This window comes from Panicum hallii, chromosome 5 (assembly GCF_002211085.1).
Source record: "Panicum hallii strain FIL2 chromosome 5, PHallii_v3.1, whole genome shotgun sequence".
Lineage (NCBI taxonomy): Eukaryota > Viridiplantae > Streptophyta > Magnoliopsida > Poales > Poaceae > Panicum > Panicum hallii.
The window spans coordinates 53982460-53997409 of record NC_038046.1 but is presented as its reverse complement, the minus strand read 5'-3'; the positions used below and the strand labels follow the sequence as shown (position 1 = coordinate 53997409).

The window sequence follows — 14950 nt, the reverse complement described above, 5'->3', positions numbered from 1 at the left end:
GCCCTGTGTCACCCAGGGCCTGTTTAGATTCCAACTTTTTATAACTTTTGGCTCTTTTTGCTACCGTAGTGATTTCGTTTGTATTTGACAAATTTTATCTAATCATGGACTAACTAGGCTTAAAAGATTCGTCTCGTGATGTACAATTAAACTGTGCAATTAGTTATTTTTTTTACATACATTTACTACTCTATGCATGTGTCTCAAAATTGATGTGATGGAAAGAGAGTGTAAAAAGTTGGAATTTTGAAGGGATCTAAACAAGGCCTAGTACATCGGTAGTTGAAGCCATGGAGACGATGGGACATGGCCAGCGCAACGCAAGCAAAAGATTTGCGAGCGCCTCGGGGCTCGGGAGTCGGAACACGGTGCCGGCCGGAGTCCCGGACCTTGCCGGCCGCGGCCGGCGAAGTTTGTGCTGCTGCTACGCTGTGGCCACCCAACCAATCACGCTGCTACGCTTCTCGATCGCTAGCGATCGTCCAAAAAGCCTGCGTCCAGTCTTTTGCCTCGCACTGCTTTGGACAACCTGCAGAGAAACGTTGGATCAGACCGCGCCTATGGCTTGTTCGCACACAAACCATACGAAAATAATGTCGAAGGGTCCAAATTTCAGAGGGGCTTCAAACGATAGAGAAATCATGATGTCACACGGACCAACGGCAGCCGATGCTTTATGGGCTTGCCTACTGCACTCGCCCATCACAGACTCGCAGCCACCCAACATAATACTCTCTTCTCTGATGGCTCCTGAAACAGCCATATAGTGGTACAGGCCCATCTACTACGAAAAACATATACTACATGGAGCAGCTGATCAGTGGATCAAGCGCCCACACGGTTGAATCAAAGCCGAAAGCAAATGACAAGGGGGGATTGTTGGTATTCATCCAGAAAAAGGAACAAGTACAGCAAGAGTTTGCTTCATAGTTCAACTAAGCTAGTGCCTTGCAAATCTGCCATAGAGTACATTACGTGCAACGCCCATCAGTTCAAAAGTTGCAGAGCTAACATTCAGAGCAGATAACTTCTGCTATCACAGCAGAAATAGCTCAATACGGCTCTTAAGTCTTGCAAATTCTACCTACAACATTAGATGAGATGAAAATAAGCAGAGAGCAACATCTGTCCCCCCGTTTTCAGTCTAGTTGCTGCAAGATCAAAAGTCTAAGGCCACCACGTCTTGCCAATACGTCGATGCGATCAATGATGCACGTCACACTGGATCTTCTCGATGCGAATGTTGATGGTGAGTTCGTCGGTTGATTCATCGACCAATTCAGGAGGCACCATCAGGAAGAACCTTCCCAACTGAGCCCGGTCATGCAGCGAGCTGCCCCCTACATGAGGATCCATCTGAAGCACATACCTTCCTTTGTAAGATTCACCATCGTGGACGGATATCTCGGACGAATAGCATGACCTGGAGGCTTCATGGGGCCTGATGGAGATCATGGTGAGAGCATTGCCCACGTGGACGAAAGTGTTCACCACGAGGAACATGGACAGGTCCTCTTCTCCAACCAAGAGTGTGAACTGGCAGTGCCGTGGGATGGAGATCCACTGGGCCTTGTCGTAATGGAAGTATGTGGGTGACCATTTGTGCTCGGTGACAAAGTGCAAGAGGAGCGATCCTGTTGATCCTTTGAATGAGCAGCCATCCTCTGGGCAGAAGCATGGAGCGTGCAGGCATGTCTTCTCATGCTTCTCTTTCTGGTAGTATATGATGAACTGCTTGCATCCATAATTCGTGTTTGCACATGGCACTTTGACGGTGTCAACCACATCCTCAAGCGCAAAGCAGCGGGAGAAGCCAATTCCTCTGCAGCAGATCGGGCATGTATTGCCAAGCTTTCCACGGCATACATGACATACAGCATGTCCAACCTCGCACTGAAGATTAAGAAAATTAGCATGTTATCCGACAGCACCCACCAAGTAAAAGATAATGACAGAATTTGAATATATACTAAAGAATGCAATGCCTTCTTAGTACTTTCAGTTCATAACACCCTATTAAAGGTTTCATAAACAAAAGGTTGCTAACCATGCCTTAAAAATCAAAGCTTTACATGGCCACAAGGTCAATGTTTTACTTTTGTTTTCTTTTTGAAAAGTACGTGCCTTGAGAAAAAAATATGTTTAGTTTCTTTATTAAGGCAGCAGAGTGAACTTTCAACTATGGCACGTAACTGAAGTCTAGAGCAGCCTAGGCTAGAAATAGGCTGTTCCTCGGTTGTGTACTCGATCTCATGGAAAATTGAGGCTATAAATGTTCTGTTTAGAGGCACTGGCTATGGGATCCCAAAATCTGCCAGTAGGGCATCATAGGAAGAGCAGCAGCCAAAGCAAGTAGATGAAACAAGTACAGTAACAAAGTTCCTTGTGTCATGAAAATGTCGATCCAGTTATGTATGTCTCAATACTTCAAGGGACATATGAAGACGCAGCCACCTTAGTTCTTAGGTTAAAGAAAAGAACTTCCATATCACTTAATTTTGTACTTGCTTATCAATTCAGTTGGATGTTGGAATCAACCTAACCTAGATGGCTACATTTAGTGGAACATGGAATCGGTATGCCCCAGTATTTTCCTCTTTTTTTCTTTTGCATCTGTGGTGCACGGGGACAACTTCGGGTAGGAATGGTGTAGGCATCTTGATCGATAAGAGCCTTAAGGATGGAGTTGTAGATGTTAAGAGGCAAGGCGACCGGATTATTCTAGTGCTGTTGGTCATTGGAGATTTGGTTCTGAATGTAATCAGTGCCTATGCCCCTCAGGTAGGTCTTAGTGAGAGCTTCAAGAGTCAGTTTTGGGAAGATCTTGATAGCATGGTTAGTACCGTGCCTATCAGTGAGAAGCTCTTCATAGGAGGAAACCTCAATGGCCATGTAGGTGCGACTAATGTAGGATATGAGCGAGTACACGGGGGTTTCGGGTATGGTAGTAGGAACGAGGGGGGGAGGATGTTTTGAATTTTGCGTTGGCCTACGACCTGCTGTTAGCGAATACCCTCTTTAGAAAGAGAGAGTCCCATCTAGTGACCTTCCATAGTGGATAATACTCGAGCCAAATCGATTTTATCCTTGCTAGGAGAGAGGATAGACGTGCCTGCTTAGATTGTAAGGTGATAACACAAGCTTGTGGTGGCGGATTTTCGTTTTCAGGTACGTACCCACCGGGACAAACGTGCCAAGATTGCGAGAACGAAGTGGTGGAAGCTTAGAGGGGAAGAGGCACAAACGTTTAAGGACAGGATGCTAGGCGAGAGGCCTTGGGAAGAAGGAGCAGATGTAGATGATATATGGCTAAAGATGGCGACATGTGTTCGGAAGGTGGCCTCAGAAGTGTTTGGTATGAGTAGGGGAGGCAAGCAGGAAGTGAAAGAGACTTGGTGGTGGAATGACGAGGTGCAAAGGGCTATTAAGGAGAAGAAGGAGTGTTTCAAACACCTTCATCTCGACAAGAGCGCAACCAACATCGAGAGTTATAGATTAGCGAAGAGCTCTGCAAAGCGAGCTGTAAGTGTAGCGAAAGGTCAGGTTTTCGATAACCTTTATCAACGGCTAGGTACGAAGGAAGAAGAGAAGGATATTTATAGGATAGCTACGACCCACGAAAGGAAGACAAGGGACATAAACCAAATCAAATGCATCAAGGATGGGACAGATCGACTTCTGATGAAGGATGAGGAGATCAAGGACAGATGGCGAGAATACTTCGACAAGTTGTTTAATGGGGAAAATGAGGGTCCTACCTTCGAGTTGGACGACTCATTTGATGATACCGACAGACGCTTTGTGAGGAGGATTCAGGAGGCAGAGATCGGGGAGGCTTTGAAGAGGATGAAGGGAGGTAAAGCGATGGGTCCCGATGGCATCCCCATTGAGGTGTGGAGATGCCTGGGCGAGAGGGCGGTGGTATGGTTAACTAAGTTTTTTAACCTAATTTTTCGGTCAAACAAGATGCCGGAGGAATGGAGGAGAAGTATATTAGTACCGATTTTCAAGAACAAGGGAAATGTTCAAAGTTGTACTAATTACCGGGGGATTAAGCTGATGAGCCATACGATGAAGCTTTGGGAGAGGGTTATCGAGCATCGCCTAAGAAGATTGACAAGGGTGACCCAGAACCAGTTTGGGTTCATGCCTGGGAGGTCGACCATGGAGGCGATTTTCTTAGTACGATAGTTGATGGAGAGATATAGAGAGGAGAAGAAGGACTTACACATGATCTTTATTGACCTAGAGAAGTCGTATGACAAAGTACCGAGAGACGTCATGTGGTGGGCCTTGGAAAAACATAAAGTCCCAACTAAGTATATTACCCTCGTCAAGGATATGTACAAGGATGCGATGACTTGTGTTCGAACATGTGATGGCGATACCAGTGACTTTTCAATTAAAATAGAACTACATCAGGGGTCAGCATTGAGCCCTTATCTATTTGCTTTGGTGATGGATGAGGTCACAAGGGATATACAGGGTGATATCTCTTGGTGTATGCTCTTTGCTGATGATGCGGTGCTAGTTGACGAAAGTAGGGCAGGGGTTAATATGAAGTTAGAGCTGTGGAGACACACGTTAGAGTCGAGGGGGTTCAGACTGAGTAGGACCAAGACTGAGCATGTGATGTGCGACTTTAGCCCGACTAGGCATGAGGATGGGGACGTTAGCCTCGAAAGTCAAGTGGTTGCCAAGAAGGATACTTTCCGGTATCTAGGATCAATGCTTCAGAAAGATGGAGACATTGATGAAAATGTTAGACATAGAATTTCAGCCGGTTGGTTGAAGTGGCGGCAGGCTTCAGGCATCCTTTGTGACAAGAAGGTGCCACAGAGGCTAAAAGGTAAGTTCTATAGGACGGCGATTCGCCCGGCGATGCTATACCGTGCTGAATGTTGGCCTACAAAAAGGCGACATGTCCAGCAACTGAGTGTAGCAGAGATGCGTATGCTGCGTTGGTTCTGTGGGCATACAAGAAGGGATAGAGTCCGGAACGAAGAGATTCGAGATAGGGTCGGGGTGGCACCTATCGAGGAGAAGTTGATTCAACATCGGTTGAGATGGTTTGGACATGTACAATGGAGGCCTCCCGAGGCGCCGGTGCGTAGTGGAGTTTTAAAGCGGGGCGATAATGAAAAGAGAGGTAGAGGTAGACCTAGACTAACTTGGGACGAGACGGTTAAGAGAGACCTTAAGGAGTGGAATATCGCTAAGGAATTAGCTATGGATAGGAGCGCTTGGAGATTAGCAATTAACGTATCTGAACCGTGACCTTTGTTACTTTTTGTTTAACCCTAACTCTTCCTTTGGCTTGTGCCCTTTTTGTGTTTCTCATTCTTATTTTCTATAGGTTTCATCTCTAACCTACCCCGACTTGCTTGGGACAAAAGGCTAAGTTGTTGTTGTTGTTGTTGTTGTTGTATCTATGGTGCAGAATTAAAACTGATAATTGTCATCCATGATGTCTTTTGTTAGAATCAAGGTCACACATGTAAGGACTTGTATTGTGCCAAGCTATATAATCATACCACAAATCATCAAATAGGCCAAATATATTATTTTCCCACTATGGCCAATCTCAACATTAAAAGATTCGAGATAACACATATAAGGACTTGTACATGTACTGTGTCACATATGTTATTTTGCAGCTATTTATCTGTTGTCCGACAGCAAACAAGTATAAATGACAAGCAGAATGAAAGATTGGTAGATACAAAAAAGAATGCAACACCTCGTGATCTTTAGTCCTTTCCAAAAAAATGACCCCATAAAAGCATTAATAATCTATACCTACACTGCAAGAGTGCTAAGCATGTTTACATAAAAATGCTATTAATGTCTGAAAAGTCAAATTGCAACACGTTCCGTAGGGTTAAAGTTTCTCTTTTTTGCTTAAATGTATACACACCAAAAAAAATATTGTGATTTCTTTTCTGAGGCAACAATTATAGCATATAACCGTAAGTCTGGAACACACTAGGCTAGAAACATGGTCTTCATCTGCTGTTTACTCAACCTTAAGGAAAATCGAGGGCAAAACTTGTGTGTTGAGGCCACCGGCAATAGGATCCTAAAAGTTGTAGGAAAAGCAGCGATCAAGCAAGTAATGGAACAATTGCAGTAATAAAGCTCCTTATGACAGCCAAAAATCAATGCATTGATATCTTATAACTTCTGTCTTTCAAAAAAAAAAGAAAGATATCTTATAACTTCTAGGGACAGAGAAACATGGGTCACCTTATTTCTAATTTTATAGAAAATACTTCCACCTTACCTGATTCTGTACTTGCTTGTCCATTACTGGATTACTGAACCAACCAATATTTGTGGAGTATCAATAGGCCACACCCCAATGTGTTCTTCTCCCTCTCCAGCGCAGAGCCAAAATTAAAGGTCAGAGCTAATCTCTACCCAAACTGACAATTCACATCCATAATAACACCTATCTCGTCATGTCCGAACAATCGAATAAGCCAAATACATCATTTCCCCATTTATTCATTCTGTGCTACCAAGGCCAACCTCAGCATTCAAAAAAGAAACCACATTTACCCTTCCAGGAAGGGGACTGAACAAGATGCAGCCTACCATATGGAAGCAGTAGAAGTAGAAGCAGTAGATGCAACAAATGTTGTGTGCGGTTGCTGTGGTGATCACCTGGTAGATTGGTGGCCGGAGGGGCTCGAAGCAGATGGTGCAGTCAAGAACTTGGGAGTCCATCTTGACCAAGATCTCGCGGTCCGGCCTCCCCGCTTCACCCGCCGCTTCTTCTCCTCCTCCGTCTCCATTTCCACCGCCACCCCCTCCTCCTACCGCCTCCTTCCCCATCTCCACTCGCCGTTTTTGGCGCCGTTCCTCGGAGCGGAGCGACTCCGTTTCTGACTCGTACTCGCACTCCTCTTCTTCCTCCATGGAAAAACCCCTCCTACCCCTCCTTCGACGTCGGAGTAGACGCGGGCGCAATCTGTGGACTCGGAGCAGAGCAGAGGCAGAGCGTGAGCGAGGAGGGATTGATCGGAGCAGCGCTAGAGGAGTTTTTTTTTATTTCGCAAGAGGAGGGTTTGTACCCGCAGAAGAAGGGTTTGATGAGAGGGAGGAACAATAACTGAAAAGCCTGTGAAGGTTCGAGTGGCTGCCCTCTGAGGAGAAATTCGCAGGCGTACCCCTACCCACCAACAGAGCAGCAGAGCGGCCTCTCATTTTACCCTTCCTAATTCCTACGGTTCACGTAAAAGGAGTTGGGGCACATGTAAAAGATACTCTAGGACCTAGGGAATTTTTTTCCCGTTGCATAACACTGGAGTATGTCTCAAGTTTAATCGCATAACACCAAAAGTTGTATTTGGTATGCTACTATAATCTTTTCATATTTGCAAGTCCCATGGCCAAACAGGAATCGTCAGTCTTTTTTTTTTTGCGAGTGAGGAATCGTCACAGTTGTGGTTAGTCCTGACTGAGAAACTAGGGGGTCCCCTTGACCCCCTACATCGTGCAAGGCATTTTGTAATTTTATAGCGTAAAAAAGAGATAATGTTCAAGCAGCACGGCAGCAACCAAAATGTTACTATTAGGATGCTATGTGTTAGGCTGTCTCCAACACGCGAGCCATTCGGCTAGACAAAAGCAAAATAGCTACTGGAGCACTGTACCACTATATATCCGTTTCTAACAGAGTAGGCATAAAGGCAAGCCATTTTGACTAGCAGGGGAGAGGGAAACTAAAATGCATGCTCTGCCAGGCCAAGCCATCCGCGGCTCGACCAACGGTCAATTGGGCGGGAGGAGAGAGAAGGTTGTGCAGCAAGAGAGAATTCGTCGGTTCGGGAGGAGAGAGATTTCTTACCGCTGGCGGAAGCCAACTACCAGTGGAATGCAGTATGCTTTTTACCTATGCTGTTGGAGGCCAGAAAAAATACCTACCGTAGCTATTTCCTAACCAATAGGCAAAACATATATTTGCCTACTCCGTTTGCCTACTCCGAATAACTTCTTTTCTTGGAGGCAGCCTTATCCATCGTAAACTAATGGTCGTTGCGATCACCCGAAGTCCCGAATCAATCTTGTAGAAAGAAAAAAAAGTCATAAGGGCTTGTTCAGAAAGAGATGTCTCACACCACTATCAGAGCAGGCGATCATGGTTGGATCTGGAAGAAACCTTAATAATCCCAGCAGACGATACTCATGAATTTGCACCACGAACAACTCAACTTGAATTTCAACATGTCCATCAGAAAAGAAAAAAAACTGCATTTCAACAAATATGCAGCATGTTGAGAACATCAGAACATCATAGAGAAGAGTTTCACAAGTACTGAGTAGCAGACAATGTAATGTTCTAGCACTTGCCTAACAAAACAACAGATTATGCTAGCATGACCTAGGCGATCGTCGATCGATAATCAAAATACTCGAGTGAATTCAGCAGCGCATGGGCGTCAGCCGGAGGCCCTGCCGATGCGGACGCTGAGGAGCATCTGCCTCGACGCGCCGCGGAGCATCTTGCGGGGCACCCCCAGGAACGTGGCCTTCTCGTCGTCCGCCGCCACCGCGCCGGCCGCCGCGGCGCTCGGCACCTCCATGTCCACCAGCACGCTCTCCACCTTGCCCGTGGCGGGGGCCTTGTCCCCGGTCGCCCACATCTTGCACGTGTACTGCGGCCCCGCCGCCGCCGCGCCGGGCGCCCGGACGCACGCCACCGACACCGGCACGGTGCGCGAGGCGCGGTCGCCCACGGCGAGGACGAACACGCGCCGGCTGCCGTCGTCCCCATCCGCGACGAGCAGGCGCCGCGCCTCGGGCTCCGGCACGCTGAGGCGGAGCGTCTCGCCGTACCGGAAGTTTTCCACGGCCCAAGAGTGCGGCGCGGCGGCGAGGTGAGCGAGGAGCGCCGGCGGGGAGCCAACGAAGGCGCAGCCGGGCTCCCCGCAGGCGCAGGGCGCGTGCGGGCACGTGCTCCCGTGTTCGGAGGCCTGGTAGTAGGCGACGGAGGCACGGCAGCCGTACGCCTGGTGCGGGCACGGCACCACGGCCTTGGCGACCAAGGCGTCCATGACCGGGCAGGGACCGTAGAGGCCGCCGCCGCCGCCGTCGCAGGAGTGGCACTGGTTGGTGGGGAGCTGGCCGTGGCAGCTGCCGCAGGCCGTATGCCCGACCCCGCACTGCAAAAGGACTCAGTTTTTTTTTCCTCCATGGCGACGGTAACGCAAGAACGAGCAATGGATTTGGAAATTGATACTAGAGAACGAGGTGGTCGAGCAGACCTGGAAGATCGGGGGCTTCAACGGGAGGGTGCAGATCGGGCAGTGGAGCATCTCTTTGTCGATCCTCACCACGACCTCCGCCCTAGCGGCGGCGCCATCCATCGCCTCGGTCTCGCCTCCTCCGCTTGCTTCCTCCTCCCAGGCCGGCACCTCTTGCTTCACGCGATTCCCGGGCGGCGACGGCACCCTCACCCTCTTGGCGCTGCTCCGCTCGCCGTTCTCCATGGGCGACGGCTCGCCGCTTGTGGGCAAGCTAGAGCCTGGAAACGCAGGGGGCAGGCCCGAGGATGACGAAGACAACCAATCCCACTCGGGGAACCCCGACTCGGTACTCCCTCCGTCCATCCCCTTTCCCACGGACGATCCCAGCGAGGCAGCGACAGACAAGTCGAGGAGCAAAGCACTGTGTGCAGGACGCGTGGCTTGCGTTGCCATCGGTGGCAGTGGCACGGACGGAAATTCCCTGTGAATTTCAAGGGTTGAGTGGTGGGCCGTGGTGGCACTAGTCTAGTCTTTTACTGCTCCATCCACCGAGGTCAAGCAAACAGGTTTTTTGACACCAGAAAGAGAAAAATTCTACTAGTCAGATCGTTGGTAATCTTGTACGGGTGCGAGGTATCAGCAGAAGAGGTATCACAAGGATCAGCATCGTGGACGCAGGAACCCGACCCGAGGAAGGAAAAGTGGAAAAGATGACTCGTGTGGAAGATGGTTTGTGGAAGCCCAGGATCACTTGGTTATCAACTGTCATGCTAAGTAGATCACTCGAGTACCTCTCGAGTTGTTTAACCAGTTAAGCAGTTTCAGTGCATAATTTTATAGCATAGTTATTAAAATAGAGAACTAGTTAACTGTGCTAGTTGAGTTTTATGGAATGAAACTCCTCTCTCGTCCTAAAAAACTTCCTCCCTCTCCTTATATGTTAGCAAAATTGACGATATAGCATAGAATTATTGTGATAAAACTCCTATTAAGATTAACCTTATATAATACTTCTTTTTCTGGAAGAACTGGCTTGCCACTCTCCTTAAAGGATCGGCAGAGCTCTGCAGACCATTTTTTGAATTTTTTTGAAAAGGAACAGTAAAGCAGCAGCAGAACTAGACCGATTCCAACAGGCTGGGATTTCTGTTGCACTAGTGTGCTTTATCCCTTTTTTCTGGTTCTCCCTTTTTTCTGTTGCACTAGGCTGGGATTTCTGTTGCACTAGTGTTGCACTAGGCAGCACAGTAGTCAGCGGCGCGGAGACGCTGCGTGCGTCCAAAGTGTTGAGACGGGGATCACGGATCAGCAGCAGTTCAGCACAGCAGCAGGACGGCCTCTTTGAACGTTCTCACATGCCCTAGAACTGTTTCATTATTCTTTCTCCCTTGTTCTCCTTTTGAATTCTGATGTCCTGTACTGTTAAGTTTATCTGGGTCCAAATTCCAGTGACGTGGAGTCAGGAAGCAAAATCCGACACCTAGCACTAGCAGTTGAGTGAAGCCAAAGAAAAAGATATTGAAGAGTTAAAAAAAGGAGGCAAACCTCCAATGAACTGGAAGAACTCGGAAAGAAAAACAGGCCGCTCCCCACTTACCCAGCACAAACCACCTGGTTTTGGGCCAGCTCTGAAGCTGCTTTCCGTGCACATGCTGCACAAGGACTGCAGCTTCAAGTCCTGCGATTATAGTTCACTTTCCTGGAGCAACCGTGGAAGCGGAGTACACGACAAAGGGTGGATAAAAGATTTTTACTGGGTACATAAAGCCTGTAACACGGTAAAAGAGTTTTCTTTTTCAACATTCAGGATACATCATTTCTCAGTCCGAGTTGCAACCATGCATGTAGAATGGTAAGTATTTTGAAATTTCAGACATCAGATGCCAAGTTTTCACATGTCCTGCATTGCTTGGATCAACGTTTTTGTTGTTTCTCTCGGGCCAAAATCCAAAGACCAAAGTGCTACAGGAGTCTGCCTAGTCTTCAAAAAAAAAGTGCTACAGGAGCCAAGCAACAAGGAGGATCACAATCCAATCTCCCATCGCTGTGGTAGGAAATCTGACACGCTTTTGCAGTGCGCAGCCAATGTTCTTCAAGCACCGGTGGGTGCATCGCGATCAATAATGATCAAGGCATCTCTCACTCTCACCCTCCAGTTCACGATCCTACCTCTTCCGTTTCAAAATGCAGACCGTTTTAAAATTTTTAGATATATAGTATTTGTTATATATTTAGATATAATATATATCCAGATGTATAGTAAAATTTATAAATCTAAAAAAATTAAAATAACCTATATTTTACTAAAACAAACTACATTTTAGAATAGAGTGAGTATTTATCAAAGGGAGGAAGTATTTATCAAAGAGGAAACAAGCCACTATCAATAAGTAGTAACTATAGTAACATAATGAGCCATGATCCTTTCCATTAGGAAATGTAGAAAGCTATACAAAGTTCTTTCAAAAAAAAAAAGAAAGCTAAACTACGAATGGCCTGGGTGATCTGCACTCTCATTCTGCACAACTGATCTCGTTATGGTTGTTAACTTCTCAATTGAATTTAAGAGGTGGGTTCACTATACGGGTAACTTCTCATGCATCCTTCTCCCATGTGATGATCATAGTCTCCTTGTCGCAGTGCAAACTTCCCTTCTTCTTTTTTGAAAAATCATTGCAAACTTTTAAGAGCCCAATTTGAGATCACGAACAAATTTCACAGAAGTTTTGAAGTACATAATCATATTAAGGGTCCGTTCGTTTCCCTATCTAATGGGGCCAAATCTCTAAATTTTAGAGGCTCGGAAACGAACGGCCCTCTATTCCCGTCGCACAGTAACTTTTAGACCTCCAGAAATTTTAGAGCCCGCGACGGCTCTAACGCCCTCTAATCCGCTCGGCTCGTCTCCCCACGCGCCCCCGCCCGCGTGCTCCTCCCCCACCGCCGCCCCCGTGCTCCTCCCGCCGCCGCCCTGCTCTCCCCGCCGCCCGCTCCTCCGCCGCCCCTGCTCCTCCCCCCGCGCCCCGCCGCCCGCTCCTCAGCCGCCGCGGCGCCTCCCCCGCCGCCCCCGCCCGCGTGCTCCCCCCCCCCCGCCGCCGCCCCCGTGCTCCTCCCGCCGCCGCTCCTGCTCCTCCCCCGCGCCCCGCCGCCCGCTCCTCATCCGCCGCGGCGCCTCCCCCGCCGCCCGCTCCTCCGCGCACCGGCGCCGCCCCGTGCTCCTCCCCCGCCCCGTGCTCCTCCCCCGCACCGCCGCCCCGTGCTCCTCCCCCGCCCCCTGCTCCTCCCCCGCACAGCCGCCGCGCCGCCGCCCCTGCTCCTCCCCCGCACCGCCGCGCGCCGCCGCCCCTGCTCCTCCCCCGCACCGCCCGCCGCGCGCCGCCGCCCCTGCTCCTCCCCCGCGCCGCCGCGCGCCGCCGCCCCTGCTCCTCCCCCGCACCGCCCGCCGCCCCTGCTCCTCCCCCCACGCGCCTCCGCCCCTGCTCCTCCCCCGCACCGCCCGCCGCGCGCCGCCGCCCCTGCTCCTCCCCCCACGCGCCTCCGCCCCTGCTCCTCCCCGCGCCGCCGCCCCTGCCGCGAGCTCCTCCCCCGCCGCCCCCGCCGCGTGCTCCTCCCCCCGCGTGCGCGCGTTAGGCGCTCCGGCCGTGCCGTGGTTTTAGAGGCCGTAACGAACACCCCTCTAATATACCTCTAAAATATTTATACCTCTAATTTATAGATGTATGTTTTAGACCCCTCTGATGCGAAACGAACACACCCTAAGTCCACAGCTTACAAAGGTTAGCTAGAGAGTACAAGTACCATAATCTTGTTAGAATCACAAGCAGAAAGCAGAACTGTGGAGTAGTACATTCTACATCACCACCATCTACCTAGTGCTTCACCACAGAAAATTAGTCATTTATTAATTATTATGCAGGCCAATGGTCATGGCGCTGCTAGAACCTAATTGCTACTCCTGCCCAGTAGCACCGCCGAGCACACAGGCTTTGTCAATGCACACCATTAGATCAGGCGCCTCGCCGGACGCGTCGTGCAAGAGCACCGGCGGCACCGCTAAGAACATGTTCGTGTCGGCCGCCGGGAACCCGTTGGACAGGTCGCTGCTGCGCACCGCCGACTTGATCAGGACCAGCTTGTCCTTGTTGCTCGGGAGCTCCACCCAGAGCTTGCACTTGAACTGGACCGCCCCCGCCGCCGCGGCGCCGTTGGCCCTCATGCACACCAGCGACACGGCCGTGGCCGCGCCGAGCGCGCACTGGGACACGAGGAACACGCTCCGGCGAGGACGTGGCAGCCCTGCGGCGGCGCTGGCACGGGGAGCTTGCACGCCGCGCCGTAGCGGACCTTGGTGACGGGCCAGCGATGGTCGGTGACGAAGTGCTCGACCAGCCTCCGCGGCGAGGTGAAGAAGTAGCAGCCGGGGGCCGGGCAGGAGCAGGGCGCCCACTCGCACGCGCCGTGGTGGTCGGCCGCCTGGTAGTAGACGACCAGGCTCTTGCAGCCGAACTCCTCGTAGTGGCACGGCAGCTTAGCGTCGCGCACGAAGGCGTCCAGTTCGCGGCAGGCGGCGTAGGTGGCGGCCCGGCCGCACGCCTGGCCGTGCTTGCCGCGGCAGGAGCAGCACACGACGTGCCCGGCCTCACACTGCAACCACAGAAACGGCAAAGAACTTGCATACTGAAGATTCTCTACTAGCCATAGCCCACAGATACCAATCTTTCCCAAAAGATTGAAGATTTGCTACCGCATTTCCACAGAAAATTGGCTATTGGGATAAAAAAAAATCGTACCTTGAACGTGGGAGGCTTGAGAGGCAGGACGCAAGCCTGGCAGTGGAGCAAGGACACGCCAATGGTCAATTTGACCCGCGGCTCATCCATGGCTTGCACGGCCATCACGGATCCCCCTCCCTCGCTGCTTCCTTGGCTCGCCTCTCCCTCGTTGCTGCCCTGGGTCGCGTCTCCTTCCTCCTCTGGCTCTTGCTTGACCACGCCGCCGGGCGCGACGGCCTGCGGCTGCGCCCTCGGCTTCTTGCGGCCGGGCTCGCCGTCCCCCGGAGCCGAGCCCCTCTTCCTCTCCTGCTTCTCAGACATCACTAACACAGGTGCCAAGGATCGAGGCAAGGACGAAAGTTTTTGCGTTTGGGTTGGATGGCCCTTGAGCTAAAAAGGAAGCAGCTGAGGAGCGGGGTATTTAAATATTTGTCATCTGTAATAAAAGTTTTTTTTTACCTTCTACAGATTTACTCCTACACGCGCGAAACTTTACTAATTTTACTGACGTGGCATGTCAAGTCAGGTGGGTAACGTGGAAGGGGCGCACAAAAACACTTCGGTACCCTACTACTTTAGGGGGCGCACAAAAACACTTCGGTACCCTACTACTTTAGACTGTGTTTGGATCCACCCCAAACGGCAAAAGGGTAAATGGTAAAATTTTTGCTCCTATCACATCAGATGTTTGGACGCTAATTAGAAGTATTAAATATAGTTTAATTAAAAAACTAATTACATAGATGGGGACTAAATGACGAGACGAATCTATTAAACCTAATTAATCTATAATTAGCAAAATTACGGTAGCACTTGTCCTTTTACACTTTATCATGTTTGAATCCAAAAGTGCAAAAAAAAATACAAAATAACAAAAGTTTTGCTCTTTCTCTTTCTCTTTCTCTTCCCCAGTCTCCGGTGCGCTCT

The 14950-nt window shown here is 49.9% G+C and overlaps 2 protein-coding genes and 1 pseudogene across 3 annotated transcripts; all 3 read right to left on the bottom strand.

The window, feature by feature from the left end:
• Positions 1-875: 875 nt before the first annotated feature.
• On the bottom strand, positions 876-7094 carry LOC112894421 (E3 ubiquitin-protein ligase SINA-like 7). 2 transcript variants are annotated; one of them, XM_025962128.1, is made up of 2 exons: positions 6667-7094; positions 876-1893 (listed from the first exon to the last, which is right to left on the bottom strand). In XM_025962128.1, the coding sequence occupies exons 1-2, from the start codon at positions 6919-6921 to the stop codon at positions 1204-1206; spliced, it is 945 nt and encodes a 314-aa protein (XP_025817913.1). In that variant the 5' UTR covers positions 6922-7094; the 3' UTR covers positions 876-1203. The 2 variants fall into 2 exon arrangements, with proteins under 2 accessions (XP_025817913.1, XP_025817914.1); XM_025962129.1 differs by lacking the exon at positions 6667-7094 and adding an exon at positions 6284-6481.
• Positions 7095-8211: 1117 nt separating this feature from the next.
• On the bottom strand, positions 8212-9613 carry LOC112894902 (putative E3 ubiquitin-protein ligase SINA-like 9). Its single transcript, XM_025962747.1, has 2 exons — positions 9270-9613; positions 8212-9167 (listed from the first exon to the last, which is right to left on the bottom strand). Exons 1-2 carry the CDS (start codon positions 9492-9494, stop codon positions 8445-8447), a joined length of 948 nt encoding a protein of 315 aa, XP_025818532.1. The 5' UTR covers positions 9495-9613; the 3' UTR covers positions 8212-8444.
• A 3587-nt stretch (positions 9614-13200) lies between these two features.
• On the bottom strand, positions 13201-14344 carry LOC112892788 (annotated as a pseudogene).
• Positions 14345-14950: the final 606 nt, after the last annotated feature.